The sequence below is a fragment of the Silurus aristotelis genome (genome assembly GCF_946808225.1).
Source record: "Silurus aristotelis genome assembly, chromosome: 16".
Taxonomy (NCBI): domain Eukaryota; kingdom Metazoa; phylum Chordata; class Actinopteri; order Siluriformes; family Siluridae; genus Silurus; species Silurus aristotelis.
Window position 1 is genome coordinate 23,584,740 of NC_139589.1, and position 21,429 is coordinate 23,606,168.

The 21,429-nt window shown below is 39.8% G+C and overlaps 1 protein-coding gene across 1 annotated transcript in view; it reads right to left on the bottom strand.

Annotated features, from left to right (window-relative positions):
* Positions 1-21,429, bottom strand: part of LOC310738593 (synaptic vesicle glycoprotein 2C) — a 33,128-nt gene that overhangs the window by 11,132 nt on the left and 567 nt on the right. Inside the window, exons 2-4 of the mRNA XM_083563717.1 lie at positions 13,603-14,316; positions 5,775-5,955; positions 3,545-3,696 (exon numbers count right to left, since the gene is read on the bottom strand). Of these exons, the coding sequence (XP_083419843.1) occupies positions 3,545-3,696; positions 5,775-5,955; positions 13,603-14,185 (916 nt within the window). The 5' untranslated portion in view covers positions 14,186-14,316. The remainder of the gene's footprint in view (positions 1-3,544; positions 3,697-5,774; positions 5,956-13,602; positions 14,317-21,429) is intronic.

Consider the following 21,429-nt stretch of genomic DNA (forward strand, 5'->3'; position numbering starts at 1 on the left):
TGAAATATTTAAGTCAAATTCATTTTAAATTCAACTTAATGTATTTGTGTTTGTATGTGTGTGTGTGTACTGTATGTGTGTGTGCATACTTTGCCCTGATTAAGCCCTATTTGTTTGTGTGTGTGTATGAGTGTGTGTTTGAGTGTGCATATATTTTGACAAACTCAGCCCTATATGTGTGTATATATGTATGTATGCATGTGTGTGTGTGTGTGTGTGTGTGTGTGTGTGTGTGTGTGTGTGTGTGTGTGTGTGTATACAGTATATATATGTGCACTTACTTTGTCAGACTCAGCCCTGTGTGTGTGTGTGTGTGTGTGTGTGTGTGTGTGTGTGTGTGTGTGTGTGTGTGTGTGTGTGTGTGTGTGTGTGTGCAGCTGCAGCTGTAGAGAATCTCATTATATGGATTAGGAGTATAATAGACTGGATTGCATGGTTTACTGGCTCGGCTGTTGCTCATATTGATGTCGTGTCCACACACACACACACACACACACACGCATACACACACACACACACACACACACACACACACTCACACATTTACAGTATATATCACTGAAGAAGCAGAGACTTGAAAACTGAAAACAATGCGGCGTAGCACAACGCAATGTAACAGAGAAGCTGAGATGCGAGTCCACTCACGACTACGGCACAAAATGCACAAATATATCTGCATAACCATCGAAACAGTTACTAAAACACACACACACACACACACACACACACACACACACACACACAGACCCTCATCAGCACTCCTCCCTCCCCAACCACACAGATGTGGAAGCATTGCGGCAGAACCACATTTACACACTCACACACACCAGCGGCTCTGAACAGGGTGTTTGCAATGAGACAGGCCAATCAAGTGACCTCAATTACGAGTACAGTCGTTTGCCAGACTCAGTGAAAGGGAAAGGAAGGAGAGAGGGATGACAGGGAGGAGAGAGGAATTAGTGAGCTTTTTGTCAAGAAGTCTGTTATGGAATGCCATCGGAATGGAATTCTGGCACAGACAAAAGACAAAACAGCCAACTCCAACGCTAAAGCTAGTTAACTCTATTTGATGGAAGACTTAAACAGAATACAGTGTGTTAGTTCATGAGACAACTGACTTCAGGTTTAATGGACTTGAACCAGACACAATCAATTATTCTGCTTATTACTAAAATCATGATTATTTATTATGTATAAAAGCTATTTCATGGTCTTAAGGATACTTATATGCAAGATGGCTGCCTTTGCAGGTCTTGTGGTCACGTGGACCATCCCAAGTTATTGCAGCAGCTTACATTAATTGCTGTTTGCTGTTTGTTAGTTAATTTCTCAACTACATTTTGCAAAATCAGTCGTTCCTTTTTAATCACGAGCGGATAAAAACTTGACAAAATATTATAACAGGAACATTATCGCCACAATAAATCATACATTTTTTACTCCAGTGAAGTCATATTTTACCAAGTGTATCTCTACTTTAACTCAACCACATGGTTTGTGCACGGTTTTCTGGATTTTCGAGATAAGGGAATACTTTTCAAGCATTTGTAGCTGTTTTTGATTCATCGTTATGGATGAAATGAGGTGGAGGTGGAAATACATCGTGGATGGTTCAGCACCAGTTCCATACTCATTCATACCCACTGGAATGTTGTTTAAAGATGGGAGGAAACCGTCGATGAACCCCATGTGGACACGAGAAGAATACATGGCACACAGAAGGCAACCCTTTCCATCAACCCTCTCTATCGTCTCTTGTCTCACTTTCTTATTTTCCTCTACTCTCCCTTCATGCCACTGTATCTCTCCCTTTTTTACCACTTCTAATGTTCCTTTCGCTCTCACTTTCTCGCTCTCCTCCTCTTTTTTCCCCTCTGCACCTCTCTGCGTTCAAATTCATTCGGTATTGTGTGCCTTCATCCTTTAAATATCCTTAACGCAGCCTTCATTAATCATTTTCACCCGCCCCCTTTCCCTCCGGTTCTTCTCTCCACGCTCCCTCGCTTCCATTTCTACCCTCAAACAACCTCCTCGACTCTCTTTTGTTCCAGATATCGCCCTAATGCCGCTATATTCCTAGTTTTAACCCGTCTCTCCTTTGTCTACGGTCCATAATCCTCCGTTTTACACGTATTAAGGTGTACGAGCGCATGGTCCGCATTAACATTCGTACATTATAAGATGATGCTACGTTTTCTTGTAAAGTACACTAATGTACTAATTAGACCATGGTGTAATTATGTTATTAGGTGGATGCCCCGCCCCTAAATTCTTTGCTGCAGTGTTATCATTTATATCATCTTCTTTGTAAGTCACATTAATGCAGAAAATCTTTGCCCAAGCATTTGTTTGCACAGCATGTGCACATTTTCTTGCATATTTACATTCATTTTGTTTTTGCACAAATTTCAATATTTATGTGTTTTATGTTATATGCGTTATAATTTATGTCAGAGCTCCCTAGAAGGATTCACAGACTAAGGATTTCCATGTATGCTGTAATCACTTACGTACATGACAATCAAGAAAATCTTGAAGTTAGAATTTTGTTCTTAGTCCTTATCCCAGACCTGCAAAATAACTGTCTTTATTGTATAAAACTTATAAAAGGTTTAAAAAACAAACTTGACAGTAGGCCATGGGCTGAAAGTAAATGCAGCATGAAAGTAAATGTTCTCGTCTCACTCCATAATTAGATGTTAGTTGATTGTCACAATGTACCTTCAGGTACACATGTACATAATATTAAGAAAATGTTAAATAAATAGACTTTATTCATTCCAATGGAAAAAATTACAGTTTTCAGCAGTATCCACAAACATTGGCAATAAGGCATGCAATAAATACAAAAAAATACTAAATACTACAAATATAAAGGTAAGTTAAAGAAAAGAATCTGTGCAGTGTTTGTTGACTCTGTGCAAGTTAAGTGTCTGTGTTTTATCGAGTCCAAAGCTTTTGGAGAGTTATGTGCAAACCGGAGTGTTAATGTGCGTAGTGTACAGCGTGTAGTGCAGTTCATAAAAATTAATTCACATTTGCTATATTTAATTTCAAGAAAAATTTCAGAAGCTTTTTTTTAAAGATCTGCCACAATGGCATTTTTTCATTTTTATCACGTTACTGTGATAATATTATAATAAACAGGGCCATTTCTAGCCTTTTTGACAACCTGAGCTAGATTCCTATTCTAATGGCTCCGCCCTCCAACCACAAAGCTCCATCCCGCACACTATTCAAATCATTCACAACCTTCCATAAAAAAGGTTGAACACAACTAATAAATGCAAAATTGTAAAGGTATGTAAACATATACTGTAAATTAAACTTCAGCAGGTAAATAATTGAAATGGGCGAGGGTGGCGACGGGGCAGGGGGGCACTCACTGGCGCCCCCACAGTTCTATAAAAAAATTAAAAAAGGAAAATAAAGTCTATGCACCATTTAATTCTGGGCACAGAATACACAACATAGAATGATTTTTTTTTTTGTTTTTTATGTGTAGGATCAACATACACTGTTTACTAAATGGCCCTTTACTCACCGTAATGAGGGATAATAGCCCATGCCATGGCCGAAGCGTAGATGCCACCTATCATCCAGAACATGCAGAGCCAGCTCAGGTGCTCGCCACGCTTCTCCCTCGCCAGGAATTCGGCAAAGTATGAGAACACGATGGGCACAGCCCCTCCAATCCTGCAGTGGAGCATGGGGAAAGCAAAATACAGTACATCCGAATTACACTTCTATCTATACAATGTGGCTCAGGCATCACCGATTTTCGGGGTCTTATATTCTTGAAGAGTGGACCAGAAGTCTGAATTTTAACAAGGCCACTACAAAACCTTAATTAATTTCTTTTCAGCCATTAAGAGGTGAACTTACTGGTGTGTTTCAGATCATTGTCCAAGTGCACTTGAGCTTGAGGTCATGAACGTGCTAGATGATCTGAATCACTTAAGTGTGACAAATATGCAAAAAAAAAACAAAAAACAGGGAGGGTGCACATACTTTTTCACAGCACGCTGATTTAATCAGAGTCAAACAGAACTTATCTTGGGATGACCTCTGACCCTGGAAGTGTGCGTATGACCTGAGAGACGCTAGCGAATAGCAAAGATGAAGGATGTAGAATGGAGAGTGATGGTGGGGGGAAGTGGCAGTGCTAAGGATCAGCACTCTACAAGGACAAAGCACAGGCTGTTCGTTCAATTAGCAATAAAACACACTGCTGTACTTATCCTACTGCAACCACCCCCTCCATCTATCGCTCTTTCTTTCTCTGTGTCCCTCTTTCTTCCTTTCATTCTTTCTCTCTCTCTCTCTCTTTCTGCTGCAAAGTCAGAGCTGAACACTGCTCACCAGCCTGGCTGAACCCCCTGGCACTGACCCATAACTTACAGAGAGAGAGGAGGAAAAAAGGAGGAAAAGGAACTAAAAAAAAAAAAAAAGAACAAAAAGCAATGAAGTGTGTGGTCTGGAGAAAAGTGTGTGTCACACAGACAGAAGTCATTATCTCAGTATGGAGCCAGACCAAATGTTCAAAAAGGACCAGGCATGTGTGTGTGTCTGTGTGTGTCTGTGTGTCTGTGTGTTGTGTGTATACTCCAAAGTACACAAACCTCATAGGGAGACAAAAGGAGCTCGCTACTAGCCTGAGGTCAAATTGAGGTCAGACCCCTGCTGGAGCCCAATCAAACAAAAAACTGCTCCCTGGGCTGCTGTAAAGAGCACTCAAGAAATAAAAACAGCTCTGGATGAAGATAATTTAAGAGTGCTCGATCCAGCACAGATTTCATCCTGCTGCAAAAATAAAACCGCACCGTAGTTTTGCAGTGCACAAAGAAACAAAAAAAAAAACCTATAAATGAATTTGTGCTTCCCGAGAGTAGAGATTCCCGTCAGAGATTTCAGAAATCACTCTCTGTATGGAATTACACGTAGTTCCCAGAGTTACGATGGAGATGCATTACAATGACTGACAATGATCGTAACTTGAAAATATGTTCAATTGTTAACAAATTTACAGTATACTACCCCATACCAATCACCATTCTTTAAGATTCCTATGTAGGCTACTCCATGTCCCAACGTACGATATTTTCAAGATACGATCGTGTCATTGCGACGCATCTCCATCGTAAGTCGGGGACTACCTGTATATAATTTAGCAAAACAAAGCAAATTACACTACCATACTCTATAAAGTATCCAGTATATATGAATTTGGCAGCTGACATGTGGATGAGCACAGTTTTCCGCTGCTACGTTTGCTTGCTGTGTGACATTGAGATTTTTTTTACCATTTTGTCATCATTATTCTCACAGTAAGATCGAAAAATTGGAAGTTACTCCATCTGTATAGGGAAAGCACTGAAACAGTAAAAGCATAAAAAGTATGCTGTGTCATTCTATAATTCGATGCTTTAAGAATGTGCTGTTATAGTTTGAGGTGATTATAGTGCCTCTGCTCCATCACACCTTCCAGGAAATGATTATTTTCCTACTAAAGCACACACAAGTAGCATTTTTTTTCTTACACAATGCTAAGATATTCTATTTTTTGTCATGATCGTGGACAGATCACGTATGTGACATCCAAAATCTCTTGGTTTCATTTGAGTTTGTAACCATTCAGTAACTACGCTCTCTTTTCCGATCATGGAGACACGTCTTAAAATATCCAGGTGGACTCCAGGTGGAGGGTTTGTGAAGGTCAAAACAGACCAAGCCAAGAATTTGTGCACTCACTTAGTAAACTGAGGGACACTCACCCAAATCCTGAGAGCATCCTGCAGAAGAGAAAGGTGCTGTATCCCTGCACGAACGAGGACAGGAAGGCGAAGAAGCCGTTCACGGACATACACACCAGCAAACACTGCCTCCGGCCCACTTTATCCGACAAACCGCCCCAGAAAAATGCTCCAACCATCATCCCCAGGTACACAATACTACCTGTGGAGGACAGAGAGAAAGAACAGAAAGAGAAAACATGTTTAGCAATTGAAAAGAAAGTCATTACACGCTGATTCAATTAGTTTTATTATTTATCTCTTCTGTGATTCTTTAATATCAAAATACATGACCCATAGACCATGTTTCCTTCATCAGGACTGCCACAAAGGCCACGCCTCCTTCTTTAGAAATGCCAGTGAGGCCACACCTCCTACACATGGACCGACATCCATGCTGTTCCTGTTATCTTTTTACAATAACCAGTTTTGGCTCAAAATGAAAGAAAAAAATAGATGAACCGTCATATCTTCATGTTCAGATGAGTTCCAGATGCACAGCGAGACTTAGTTTATTAAATTTGCTACATATTCTACCCGCTGATACAGACAAGAGACCATCTGGCCCATTACACACACCCACACACACCCCCACACACACACACACACACACTGTGCAAAATGCTGACTGTACAGACTAACATGTTATACAGAGAAAAGACTGTGTTTTTCCTATGCGTTTTACTCCTCAATATATAAAGTATCTCATCAATATGTAAATCCCTCGAGTCAATAAGATAAATTGCTACATTTTCAGAATGACAAAATTATTTGCTCAAAAACGTGCTGAACGAATGAAGTTTGCACACTCTTTTTGACTTTGACTGCATCCCATCATGCACCACAAAGCAATAGTAGAGGGCAGAAAACCGACAGAACCAATACGGCTAGACAGTTCATCTGCCTCTTCGTTTCCGTTTTTTACCCCTGGTCCTAAAATGAAAAATATAAAGCACATTAAATTGTGATCTGAGAAATTTCCTGCTTTAATTATTTATATATATATATATATATATATATATATATATATATATATATATATATATATATATATATATATAAGTTTGTATTTTATTCTATTTGTTTCAAAATAAGAAGTGGGTGTGGCCTAAACCAAAAATATAAGCACACAATTTTTTTTGTACCTACCCACAATACTTTCAAACCTGAAATATATATCAAAAACATGAATTGTGTTACAGAAAACTAATAATCGATCCTTGAAAAAACATCGCACGATGTGTGCTTTTTGCATCCTGAGGCTCCATACAATTGAACTCTGCTCTCGATTTAAGTTTCTGTATTTGTGTTCAGACTGCCCTTTATCTGTTCATTCAGTTGCATCCCTGATGGAATCACGGGGCTTGGATGAAACAGATGTCGTTTTATTAACGCCTTTTAATCGTCTTAGTGCTAAGTGGGAATAAACTAGCTGACACAGCATCTCAGATACATTACACAAGGCCTGGCGTGATGACACTGTACTTAATACTCTTCTAAAAAGATGTTCCACTAGATTTTGGAGTGTGCTTGTGGAGATTTGTGCTAATTAAGTGATGGTGTTAGTAAAGAAAGGTACTGATGTAGAGGTGCAGTCATCTAAAGCAGATCTTCATAGAGCTGGCTTGTGCCCGGAAGCATTTTCTTGCTGGAACTGGTTTGGGTCTCCTAGTTCAAGTAAGGGGGAAAATGTCATTTCAATGCAACCAAAGACGTCCTATACAATTGTGTGCCTCTTTAGGGAACAACCACATATGGTCCAATAGTTTTGTGAATAATGTGTATGATAATTACAACTTCCCTCATTCAATTGGTCTGTTGTATAAATGAGATCATTGTAAGTCACTCTGGGGCATCTGCCAAATGCCATAAATGTGATTATAAAATATAAACCGAGTGCTTAAATGTGTTGCCATATTTTACCAGATTCCGACAGGACAGGAGGCACTGCAAGCATCGAAAAAAAGAAAAGAAAAAGCACGCCCTATGTCGACCTGCGAAGCTAAAAATGTTCTTGTATAAGATCAGTGCCTCATTTATACCCAAAGAAATGATACAAAACTCATATAAAAGTCTTCTTCCCTTGTATTTTCATTGTACACGTCAAATTTTTGCGCAAACGAATGGAAAGTTTTAGTTTTGGTCTAATAATCGACGTTTTCGGACGTTGTGCTGTTTATATAATTCACCTGCTTTTCTTTAATCCACTTGAGTTGGTATAAAGAGACAGGGATGATCAGATATTCAGCACACACACACACACACACACACACACACACACACACACACACACACACACACACATACAGACATGCAAACAAACGATAAACCCATTAAACGTTCCTCTGGCCGAGCTGCTAATAAAAATGTTAATTTGTGCTAAAGAAGCAGCAAGGAATGATCGTTTTCTGTCGTCTGATTCACCGTGAAAGAAAACTGGCGCTCGGATCTATCTCTCTGTCCTCACGGCGAGCTCCCGTAATGTTCTGAAGCCTTTCTGATGGGAGCTGATATGCAGAAAGCAGCCTGTGTTATCTGCACTCACAGGCAGAATAAGGGAAGGCAGGTGATTCATTACAGGCTGACAAAAAGAGAACCTGGTGTTGCTACACACACACACACACATTCTCTTTAACACACTCTCTCTTTCTCTAACACCACTGCTAGAGCTAAACGATCCATCGTTGAGATGTTGCTTCAACCCTCAAATCTACTGAAACCGAGAAATTACAGACTCGATGCTACATAGTATGAATGCAGCTGAGTTAGCTCGAGGCTAACACGATTAAAAAGACAAGCACGTTTCTCTTCGTCGGAGAGTAAACTCAACTACGTTTCTCGCTAGCGGCTACAACAACAAACATTTTTATTATTGCCAGCAACATCAAGGATGCTTTATTAAATGCTTAGCGCTAGCACTATGTTGTGTTTTAGCTTCCTCATGCTATATTAGCAACTGTAACGCTTGAAATATTCCAAAGTGACTGGTATCTCACACAATAAACCTTTTTGGCCTCTAGCTAACATCATTAGCATTCTGTATATGATATCATTGTGGTAATGTGAGTAGGATTCTACTTCGAAAGGATTCTACCTCACATTGTGAAAAAACACCCTCAGGAATTAGCCTAGTGCTTAAAGCAAAAAGTATCCACACAGAGCTTGAATATAGAACTATAGAAAGCTAGGATTTGTTTTGAACCTGTAATATTGCTTGCTAAGGAAATGTTGTTCTGCTGTATGTTAACAATATACAGCATTGCTATGCTAAGCATTTAAACAACGGACAATCTAGTACACCACAACAGCAACGGTGGCTTCCTATGGTATCTTTTTGACCCGTTTAGGGCTCCTCTGTAGCATTTAAATACATATAAAGCAAAGTAAAGCATAAATTTATCAATCCTTTATATGGCCAAACCAACACATCTTTACTTTAGCATATTGCTATTCAGGTTAATGTTAGCATCCTAGCACATTCTGGATGCTTTAGATTGATAGTGGAAAGAAATTTTAGTTCACATCCAGGCCAGAAGCTGACTATTCGACCGATCGGCATGGATATTAACGTCCTGCTGATGTGTACGAGATGTAGTTATAGAGACTCGATGAAGTGTGTAAAGTGTAGCGCACAAAGAGAGAGGCGAGGGAGCGATCAGTGAGCGCAGTCTCATCAAGATCATCACTCCTCAGAAGGTTCAAGCTCAGGTTAATACCTTTGTTTACCAACAGCATTTTTTCTGTGCTTGGATCTGTGCTCGCTTTTTTCCAATAGATAGATAGATAAATGGATGGATGGATGGATGGATAGAAAGATAGACTACATGGTGCTTCTTCCCCAACCTGTTACCACAAATTCGGAGGAACACAATTGTATAGGTCTTACCTATTATTCTAAAATTCTCCCTTCATTTGAACTAGGAGACCCAAACCTGTTCCAACATGACAATACTCCTGGCACAAAGCCAGATCCATGAAGATATACTTATCATGGATTGGAGTGGAAGATCTAGTTTTATCGAGCTCCAACCCTATTAAATATCGTGAACTGGACCACTGACTGCACCCCAGGCCTCCTCACCTCAACTACATCAGTACCTGACTTTATCTTTTCCTCCATCCTCAGCATTCTTCTACCAGTATACCCCCATGTCCCTCTTCTGCACATGTCCAAACCTTCTTAATATAGCTTCTCTCAACTTGTCTCCAAAACATCCCTCTAATAAACTCATTTCTAATCCCGTTCATTCTCATGACCCCTTGATGAAAATCGCTGCATCCTCACTCCAGTCTTTTTCTCAATTTCACTTGAGGACCTTGCTGATAATTGTAAAACGATCTCCGCTTCCCTACACCACCTCGCCGTCGATTACTTTCCAATAACATCATGACCCCGCGTGTTTTAGTCCTTCATTATTCATCTATTCTATGAAACGCTTGATATACGAGCGGTATTGCTGAGCCAGACAATGCTGTGTCACTCTTTTTCTCCCTGCTGTAATAGCAACAATAAAGTAAAACTGTTTTCTGTGACAGCTCACCAGGTCCATGAGAGGCTCCATTTATTAATTAAACGTGGCTCAGCATGCGTAATTAGGTCCTGCTGCCAAAACATATTCCCTGACATCTATAGCTTCTCCTCTGATTACGGTTCGACGGCAGACGGACACATTTCGCCGACTCTCGCCGGATCCCTCGGCTCGCCTCAGTCCCTCTGGAGGATAAAGAGAGAAGGATTGTACTGTGTACTCATTAAAATGGTACAGTACAGGTACATTTTGTTCCCTGATTTACAGCCTGGGCGTCAAAGTACTCCTGAAGGTCCTTATAATGTGGTTTGAAGCTTGAATGAGTTTTAGACTTTTTCAGACGACAGAAACGGACAGGAATTGGTACCCTTGAGAGGAACACACTGAGCGTTTGGACTTTAAATGGTACTTATTTTCTGAGACTCGAGCTGATGGAAGGTCTGTTGTAAAAACAACTACTAGAGGAAGATTGTGATAACTCATAGTCTGAGAGAAACCTCTGAGATTCGTTCATCTTAGTCTCAGGCACGCATCCGTGGGAAAGTAATCTAATCAGTGAATCAGATTTGAATGGGATTAATAAATGTATAATAAACAACATTATGACAAAGAGCTACAGACCGAAGGAGCGAAGTTGACTTTTTCAATAACAACATCCCCTAAAATCTTCTATATTGACGAAAGGTTTGTGGAGACCAGTGCTTCTTTTTGAACATTCCATTTCATGTTGATTTCCAATTTGCAGTTATAAAAACCTCCACTCTCATGGGAAGATGTTCCACACAGATTTGTGTGCGATTCAGTCAGGTGTAGGTGATGGTGTGGAGGCCTGGGGTGCAACCAGCGTTCACATTCATTTCAATAGGGTTGGAGCTTTAAATCAGAAGATCTTCTACTACAACCCTTATAAAGCATATCTTCATGGAGCTGGCTTTGTGCACAGGTTCCACAATGGGTCTTCTAGTTCAAGTAAAGGGAAAATTTAATTAGCGCATCCGAAGACATTCCTATACACTTGTGTGCCTTCAACTTTGTGGTAATATTTTGAAGAAGAACCACAAATAAACAAAGAAATAAAACACTAAAGAACAGGAATCATTGACAAAAAAAAGTCAGAACCAGAACATGAAGCAAAACAATGCAGCCAAGAGTTTGCTGTGAGAGATCTTTAACTGGGGCTCATATGACATGCAGAGGCTGATGGGAAATGTAGCCCCTTGTCCATAATCCTGACAGATCCTGAATACATAAGCAGTAATAAACTGGACACTGGACAGGAAGGCTTTGCCATGGTGGAAAAATATCTGCTACAAAGCCCTTACACTCCTTGAGATTTCTTCCATGAATGTTCAATAAATGTCTACAAACAGTGTTTTAAGAAGCGCTTATGAATGAGCAGAATTGCTTGTGTATTAATATACACAGATCAGCATAACATTATGACCACCGGCTTAATATTGCGTTGGTCCCCTTTTGCTGACAAAACATTTGTGACCTGTCGAGCAAGAGCTTTAACTATTCAGCAATTGAAGCTACAGGAACTCGTCTGTTGGATCGGACCACACAGACCAGCCTTCGCTCCCCACGTGGACCACTTTTGATAGATACTGACCACTGCAGACCAGGAACATCCCACAAGAGCTGAAGTTTTAATGATGCTCTGACCCAGTCATCTAGACATCACAATTTGTCAAACTCAAGCTCGCCAATTTTTCCTGCTTCTAACATCAACTTTGAGGACAAAATTTTCACTTTTTGCTTAATGAATATATCCAACCACTAACAGGTGCCATGATGTAGAGATAATCAGTGTTCTTCACTTCACCACTTACATTTACATTTGCGCCATTTAGCAGACGCCCTTGTCCAGAGCGACATACAAAAGTGGTAAGCTGGTAATCTGTCATAATGTGATGCCTGATCAGTGTAAACATGCTGTTAGTTTTAACTTTTATAGAAAATGAATCACCTTGTTCTGACCAATCAGATTTGAGAATTCAGCAGCGCTGTGAACAAATAAAAAGTGCTTATCGACGAAAACGGCTTTTGCAACAAAAGCGAACCAGCTGTTCTCCTCAGAGAAACCCTAGAGCTCAGTTTTTTGATTTCATGCCTTGATGCTTTCTACCTCTTTCCCCTCTCTCTTTTTCTCTCTTGGTCTGTCGCCCTAAAAGCATAAAATGAATGCATAGTGATTCGGTAGCTTCAGCAAACCAGACTTGACGTTGAGCGTAATTCACGTGTGTCCATGTGTCTTTCTGCGGTTACCATTAGAGAAACAGAAAACAAAAGGAAAGTGCATGGAGGGAGTAGGATTTGGCAGAATGGGTCTGTTCATCTTCTTCTGTGATGGACAGATAGAGAGAGAGAAAGAGAGAGAGAGAGATGCATATTATCCTGTTTCACTAAAACCACAAATCGAGTACATCGGCAATTGTCTCTCAAATATGTGTTGGAATACTGTGTGTGTGTGTGTGTGTGTGTGTGTGTGTGTGTGTGTGTGTGTGTGTGTGTGTGTGTGTGTGTGTGTGAGTGTGTGTGTGTGTGTGTGCGTTGAGGTTTCACAGATTTCTTGCTGCAGGCAGGCGTGGGTTTTATTAAAAAAAAAAAAACAAATGAAATGATTTTCTATTCACAATTCAGCTTATTAGGTAATTACATAAAGACCTGCAGGTCTCGAAAGGAGAAAGAATGCAACAGGATGAGGTACCCAGGTGTCCTGTTGTCAGAACAAGAATCTTCTCTCTGTACACACACACACCTACACACACACACACATACACACACACACACACACACACACACACACACACACAATGACGATCACGAACAAACCCAATATAACACTACCCACTCATGTACTGTACCTGGTACCATGACAACACACTTCCTGATCTATCCCAATGATATTACTGAACACACACACACACACACACACACACACACACACACACACACATACAGGGCCATCTCTTTCTAGTCTTGGAACTAACTCATTCAGGAACTCCGATTCCTCCTTTGTGGAGAGGTTTTCAGAGAGGAACCTCTGTGAAAGTCCTGCTGTTGCTCTCTAAATGATCTGACTGCTGGATTAAGTAGCAAGTTCTCCTAAATAGGTTGTGCACTCCCTGTCTAATATTAAGTGTAATCTAAATTGGTACAGGGAAAAGATTAAAAGTAGGTGAGAACTAAAAAACATCCAGACACTTCGAAAAAATATTATGTGGCTCGTTTTTATTTCTTTGGTGTTGTGTTAAGTATGTTGATGTCCTCTCACTCACCCAGCCACCCTGCTCCAGAGTTGGGCACACACATGTCCGTCTCGGCGCTAGGCAACACAAACCCAACCACGAAAACCTCCACGCCGTCGGACATGAGCGCCAATCCCAGTACGAAGAAGAGCTGCCACTGGAAGCGCCCGTGTCCGCACTCCTGGATGATCAACTCGTACTGCTGCGCTAGCTCCTCCTCCTCCGCCTCACGCTCCTTCTCCAGCTCTTTCCTGTCCTTCGTACCATCAGCTACCGGCCGCCCCATAGCCACCTGTCCGTCCCCGGTGCCGGGAACCCCCTGGTACTCTCCCTCGTAGATCTCGTCTTCATCGTCATGGCCTTCGGTGGCGTCACTGGATCCTTCATCGTCCTCGTGTTGGTGCGCCTGACCGTCCTGGTTGTAATAGCGGTTCTCATCTCCGCCCTCGTCTTCATCATCATTTTCGAAACGATGATAGGTGCGGCCTGAGTATTCATCCGTTGCCCTGTCTATGGCTTTGTTGACCTTTTTGACCGCATCCCGCTTGGCCTCTTTGGCGATATCTCGAGCGCCACGGGAAAGAGAAGTTCTCTCACTGTATGTGTTCTCCATTTTTTTTTCTGCCGTTCAAATAACTCAAACTGGAAGCAAAAGACTGACACTCGATTTGCGACCTCTTAACTCGACGTCCTCTTTACCTTTACTTTTAGCTTGGATCCATCCAAAAGAGCTAGAGGTACACCCTGGAAAGTAAAAGAAAAATTAGTTATATTTACAAAATATAATATTAATAAAATGTAGAAGCCCAAATTAATAAGTTTATAAAAAATAACAGATGCATCTGATCTGTTCAGAGTCAAAATGATCAAATCCGAGCCGATATAAATTTTGATTGATATTTAATAGCAAAATGGTACATTCCTATTGGCTAATTGTCATAACATCTGGCAAAAAATTGTGTCCCTTTTCCTACTCCGCTTTCGAGTAAAAAAAAAAAAAACAGACCCTTCCCTACTATTTTTATCCCATGTAAATTGTTGATTGTACTGTAGTGTAGATCTTCTGTACAGTGAAGAACACAAGCTTACAGCTTTTGTGCAGTAATCACACCTTTAGCGCCCCTAAGCCTCGGCAATCGACAGCTCCTCATTAAAGCCTCCCCTACCGTCTTCGATGAATAATTAATGATTTATTAAATCAGCTCCAGTAAATTGTTACTTAATGAAGATTGAAAAGGATACAGTGTAAAACTAAATCACTGCTGCGTTACAATTTTTTTATCGGGTGTGAGGGGTGAGTCTACATTTCCACAATTGCAGAGACATTTCTGTCCCCACACAGATAAAAGCACAATATTTTCATCGCTAAGATGCACCGGACCACCCCGTTACCATGACAACCACCCGGCTCGGATAAAGGGGGGGGGGGGTGTACGGCGACTCCTATTTCTGATACTGTCAACCGAGATAAAAGAGAGACACAACAGCAACCAGGAGATGAAAATAACGTCAGATGGAGATGGTGAGATGGAGAGATGAAGAGATGAAGAGATGTGTCAAAGAGCTTGAAAGCGATTTGAAGCTCAAGTGTCACACGGAGGCCTCAACAGGTGACACGAGCGCTAACGCAGATAATGCCACTCCTGTCGACTGTTGTTTTTGAAAGCCGTAAGTTTTATAGTTTTGGAAATTAATTTTTATTTGTTTTTACAGAGATAAAGAGGATATTTAGTTGTATAAAAGACTGTATAAGTTTAAGTCCTATAAGTTTGTGCCAGTGACGACTGTGGCGAAGAAAATCTCCCTGAGACGGCATGAGGAGGAAATCCTGAAAAAAACATCCTGAAAAAGGAACCCATCCTCATCTAGGTGGCACAGTCCATTCATTACAGTTCCATGATTGTTGGTGTTGTGGTGTAATGTGTAGTGATAAACTGATGTAGTGATGCTTAAATGCAAAACTCTTTGTGTAAACTGTTCAGCCATTTTAGCAGACTTTTAATTCCAGTCCAATTCCATCCTAAAAGTTTTTGAGTTGCTCAGTAGCTTCATAGATCTTTAGATTTTAAAGGTTTAACCATGCCCAGCTGCACAGAGTGGTCTCCATTTGAAGAAAACTCCATCCAGAGGTAGGGCTTCGGGATAAATTGGGCAGATCGGACGAGAAGGAAGGGAAAGGAATATTGGTTACTGTAACCTCAGGAGCAAGTTTACCAGTCTGTATGTAATTAGAAATGCCACATATACATACACACACATATATATATATATATATATATATATATATATATATATATAATATTTTAGTATAATATCATGCCACAAGTGTGTCTTATATATACGTAAGGTCGTACCAAAAAGTTTTCTAACACACCAACAGATGGCCTGCAGGTTTGATTTTCATTCGCCAGTCTGTGATTTGGGAGGCGGGGCCTAAAGAGTAGAACAATACTTTATTTATACACTTTGGAAAGTCCCTTTGACCCTAAAGCCGTGCATGTGAAGATATTTAGCGGTTAAATCCTACACAGCGTGTATCTCTGAGTGTGTAGTGAGTGTGAGATGCAGTGTGTGTGTGTGTGGGTGTGTGTGTGTGTGTGTGTGTGTGTATGTGTGTGTGTATGTGTATGTGTATGTGTGTATGTGTGTATGTATGTGTGTGTGTGTGTGTGTGTGTGTGTGCTTTTTCTCTTATACACAGTCCTTGTGTGTGTCTGCGTATGCTCCCAAATAACTCTCAGCATAAAGTTAGGCTGAAGAAATAATATGACATAACCCCACACACTAGTAAACGGTGAGTGTGTGTGTGTGTGTGTGTGTGTGTGTATGCGTGTGCATCGACAGACTCAGGATAACGCCTGAATCTCCGAGAAAACAAAAACATCTTTTCAAAGACGACAGATCCACTGAAGCTGCGCTGGTGCAATGCAGCACACATTCACACACATCTAAAAACAACGACACACACAACAGTATACACAAATGCACAATCAATATGCACAAACCCGATTCACACAAGTCTCAAGTTTAATTTGTCATATGTGCAGACGTAAGTTTGTACAATGAAATTCTTCAGCGAGGCTACAGGCAAACTACAACAAATATAAAATATTAAACATGAAACAATATTACACAGTAAAACGAAAAAGGAGAGAAAAGTAATAATGAGGCATAAGAAAGTTATAATTATTACCAAGTGGGTGCAGAATTGAATGTATAAATATTTAATTAATTATATGAATATTTACATATATGACATATTAGCATTAGGTATTTTTATACTAATATAGAAGACCGAAGATAACTTGTAGAATGTATATCTTACAGTAGGTGTGCAAAAATATGCAAAGATACGTAAACAACAATAAACAAAAATGCAATATATGGTACACAAACACATGTGATTTATATGCATGTATCTATCCTGCTCTCTCCACACACACACACACACACACACACACACACACACACACACACACACACACACACACACACACACACACACACACACATATGAACAGACTCAATTCTTTAAATGTAAACTTTTTGAAATTCAATTACAGTGATGAAGTGTGCTGCTGGCATCAGAGTCACTGATAACAGAGAGAGAGAGAGAGAGAGAGAGAGAGAGAGAGAGAGAGAGAGAGAGAGAGAGAGAGAGAGAGAGAGAGAGAGAGAGAGAGCGAGTCAGTGACGAAAGACAAAAGAGTGAGTGAAAGACAGATAGATAAAGAAAGACTAAAAGAGACAGACAGACAGACAGACACAGACAGACAGACAAACCGTAAAAGAAAACAAAAAGAGAGCGAGGGAGTGAAAGAGACAGACAAGCAGATAGACTGTAAAGAAAGACTAAAAGAGAGTGAAAGGCAGACAAGCAAACAGACAGACAGACAAACTGTAAAAAAGACTAAGAGAGTGAGTGAAAGAAAGACAGACAAATAGACAGTAAAGAAGGGCTTAAAGATAGAGAGAGAAAGAGAAAGAGAGACAGACAGATGGTAAAGAAAAACCAAAAGAGAGAGAGTGAGTGAAAGAGACAGACAGACAGACAGACAGACAGACAGACAGACAGACAGACAGACAGACAGTAAAAAAAAGACTAAAAGAGGAAGAGAGAAAGAGAGACAGCATGAAAGAAAGACAGACAGATGGTAAAGAAAATCTAAAAGAGAGAAAGCGAGTGAAAGAGAGAGAGACAGTCAGTGAAAAAAGCCTAAAGTAGAGAGTGAAAGACAGATAGAGAGACAGATATTTGGATAGACAATGAAGAAAGAGAGAGAGAGAGAGAGAGAGAGAGAGAGAGAGAGAGAGAGAGAGAGAGAGAGAGAGAGAGAGTGGAAAGAGACAGAGAGGGAGAGACAGACAGACATTTAGTGAAAAAAATACTGAAATGCTAAGCTAACAGTAAAGTAGGCTTACCTCAGGCTCCCCATTACAAACTTGACATCCCAAAACACGACTCATCCAGCTCTATGTTTTAACACTAAGTGTTCTGATGACATTTTATTCTTCTTTACTAACCTGCATCATTACCGTACATTCTATATACGTGTCATACACGTGTTTATTAGATCCATGTCACACAGCGTGATCTGTTATGATCTTATGCTGAACGATTGCTGAACTCGCACTGTAGAAAGGCATAAAAGTATATAAATAAATATCAAACAAAAGAGCTCCCACACTCCTGAGTCTGCAGTAGTGTGCTAGCGACTTGAGTGTGAACCGTTTTCTCGCACAAAACAGCACATTTCTGAGGGGTTTCGAACAATGCCATTGTCGTGGGCCGCTAGAGTCACCGCTGACCCTTCCATTAATCACAGGACATAAAAACAGCTTTAGAGGACGCAGGATTACACATGAAGACAATCCATCACAATGTCTGCTGCGAATACAGATAGAAAAGACATCGCTAGTAAGCTAAAAATAGTAAAAAAAAAAAAAAAAAGGGAAGCTAGTTAATGTGCACAGATAATGTATGTAAAATAAAAACGAGCGAGTGTGATCGAGATTTTCACCAGTGCAACATTCACACTCATTCGTACTGTTTTTCACTTCACGAGCTCCCCATGTACATAGCAACCAGAAGCTATGGTCATTCTATTAGCGTTAGCATTAGCAAGGACTATTATGACATCCGTTTCAAGCGTTCTTGGACATGTCACAATAAAAAAAAAAAAGCACAATAAAACAAGCTCCTAGTCAATTATAAATAAAACTTATTTTTCTTTATGTCCTTTTTTGTCTGCTAAGTATAGCATTGTTCACAATATTAGCATTGTTAGCTTCTTTAGCAGGTTTAGCATCACTAGCAAATAGCACAATACATCCACTAAATTCAGTTCTTTTTTCTTTGTAATCGGAATAAAATGTGATTTATATTCTAAAGACGAACCAGAACATACTGAACGTGTTATTTCCCATTTTACACTGTTTATTTTCGTGGCTTTTCTCAGCTAATAATAATAAAATTAAGTGCTTTTGTAATATTTAAGGTAATAAAGCAGCTTAACCTTCGTTACTTTATTTACCATCCTCTCGCCTTTCTTTATTGAACTTTCTCCTGTTACGAAGCACCGACACTGGAGACTCCTTTCTTACTAAAAAACGTTTTTTTTTTTTCACCTCTTTTTTTGACACGTCTGCTGTCTGAGTCCCTGTGAACGATCTGTTACTCCAGACAGAGTAATGTATTAGAACAAACACCTGTAATACTGTCTGAGCCACTGTTACAAAAAAGATCAATCACCATCTTCTGACCAATCAGATTTTTTGAATTTAACAGCAGACAAGGCAGAACCTTTTCCTCCAGCACTATGATGATGGATGGCTGTAGGAACCTCCCCGGCAGCTGTGTGTGTGTGTGTGTGTGTGTGTGTGTGTGTGTGTGTGTGTGTGTAAGCTCTACAACCACAGTAAAAAAAAGACAAAAAGACAACATACATTACCAACAGATGGAAATCAGTAATAAAGCATCGTGTTCCTTCACCAGCTGATAAACTCAGGGACTTTGGCCTTTGCTGATTAAACATTACCGTCACAACGCTGATCATTTTCTCGATATCAAACAAACCAGAATTGTGAAAAAAAAATATGACTTTATGACGAAAATTTAACGGAGAGGCCGTGTTACCGAGATGGTTCTTGATACAGGGTTAAAGGTCGTGACCTTTAAAGCAGTGCTGAAACAAAATTGGCTCGGTGTGCATTCAATTTCAATATATCTCTGTCGTACTCTATGACCTTATAGGAAAACCAGATTATGTTATGTTTATGAGATTTATTTTACAACTATTTCTTCTTACATGATTTCATTGCACGCTTGATTATTTTTCACGTGATTATTTAATTATTGAATTAAAGAATATATAGATTTTTTTAAATATGTATTACACATTTGAATAGCATCCAATCCGAGGATCTCCCGTGGTGGTTATTATTATATGAGCAAATTCACCCAAACATAAATCTAGCGATTCAGTAGATTATTCCTCACTTCTGTATGTTGTGTTTACCGAAAGAAACAACTTTATATTCGATAGAAATCGTATCTGGACGTGTGTTCGGGTTTAAAAGCAGGGAAATTACATTAAATCCCGGAATTACAATGTTCTGTTGTGATAAAACCTTATTTTTTTGCTGAGCAGAGGAAACAGGGCTGTGTGATGGAGCTGGAAAGGCTGCAGTACATGCTTTAACATTCACTCCACCTCTCTCTCTCTCTCTCTCTCTCTCTCTCTCTCTCTCTCTCTCTCTCTCTCTCTCTTCTCTTTCACCAGCAGCATGAGGGAGAACGCATCAATCACAGTCCGCGGTTATGACGCAAGCAGCGTCCCCTTAATGAAATTTCGGCTCTCCTTATTGCGTGTACACAGGAATCAATTTCTTCCCTCAGCTCCCTTTTTTTTCCCTCTGTTGTTTTTCGTACCTTGTATATTACAGTTCAGTGACAAAATATCAGCCTCATTCACAAAAAGCAATGTGCATTTTTACATTCAGTGTGTGCATCTAAATATAATCTGGTCAACTTCAATTCCTTTATTTTCTAAAAAAGTGTATCAGGGAATGTGTGCCTGAAAGGAAGAGATGGACCTGTACTTCCTAAGGTTGTATTAAGGTGGTGTAAAGTCTACTACCTCTTGTACCTGACATTCACCTTGTAAAGTGTATGCGATTATATAATGGTTGGAAGCATACATGCATTTTTTTGTATATTTTTTTCGTATTAAAAAGGACAATATTTTTTATATTTTTACATATGTATTTTATACACATTTGTGGAAAAATTATAGAACAAAACGACAAAACAGCATCAGGAATAACAGCAGCGTTAACCTAAAAAAATTAAATAAAATTGCAGGAATTACATTGGGCTTTTCAGGGAAATGGTGGTTGATACTATTACAGGTATGTTTTTTGCACATTTTGGACACCTCTATTATCTGGGAAAGTAAATGCACCGTTAAAAAAGGTTGTAACTCTGCTTTGTGGGAATGGGTATAAGTGTTAAGATGTCAGCAAACCCAAAACCATAAAAAAAAAAAGGTATAGCACTGTACTTTTCTGAGTACCTCCATGGTACTTACACAGGTAGGATTTTAGTTCCACCTCCAAAAGGAAATCTAATGCATCCTAATGCATCCAGTGCAGATCATGTTTTTATTTTTATTTTATTTTTTATTCTCACTGGCACTGCTGTGTAAAAGTACAAGAGCGATTTTTTGAGCCTTTGGCACGCGCAAAACACATACGAGCTCCTGTCAAACGCTTCAATTAAAAACCAAAATTGAGTTCTTTATAGAAGTGATGTACGAGACAATGCACGAGACAATGCACGAGTTAATGCACGAGACA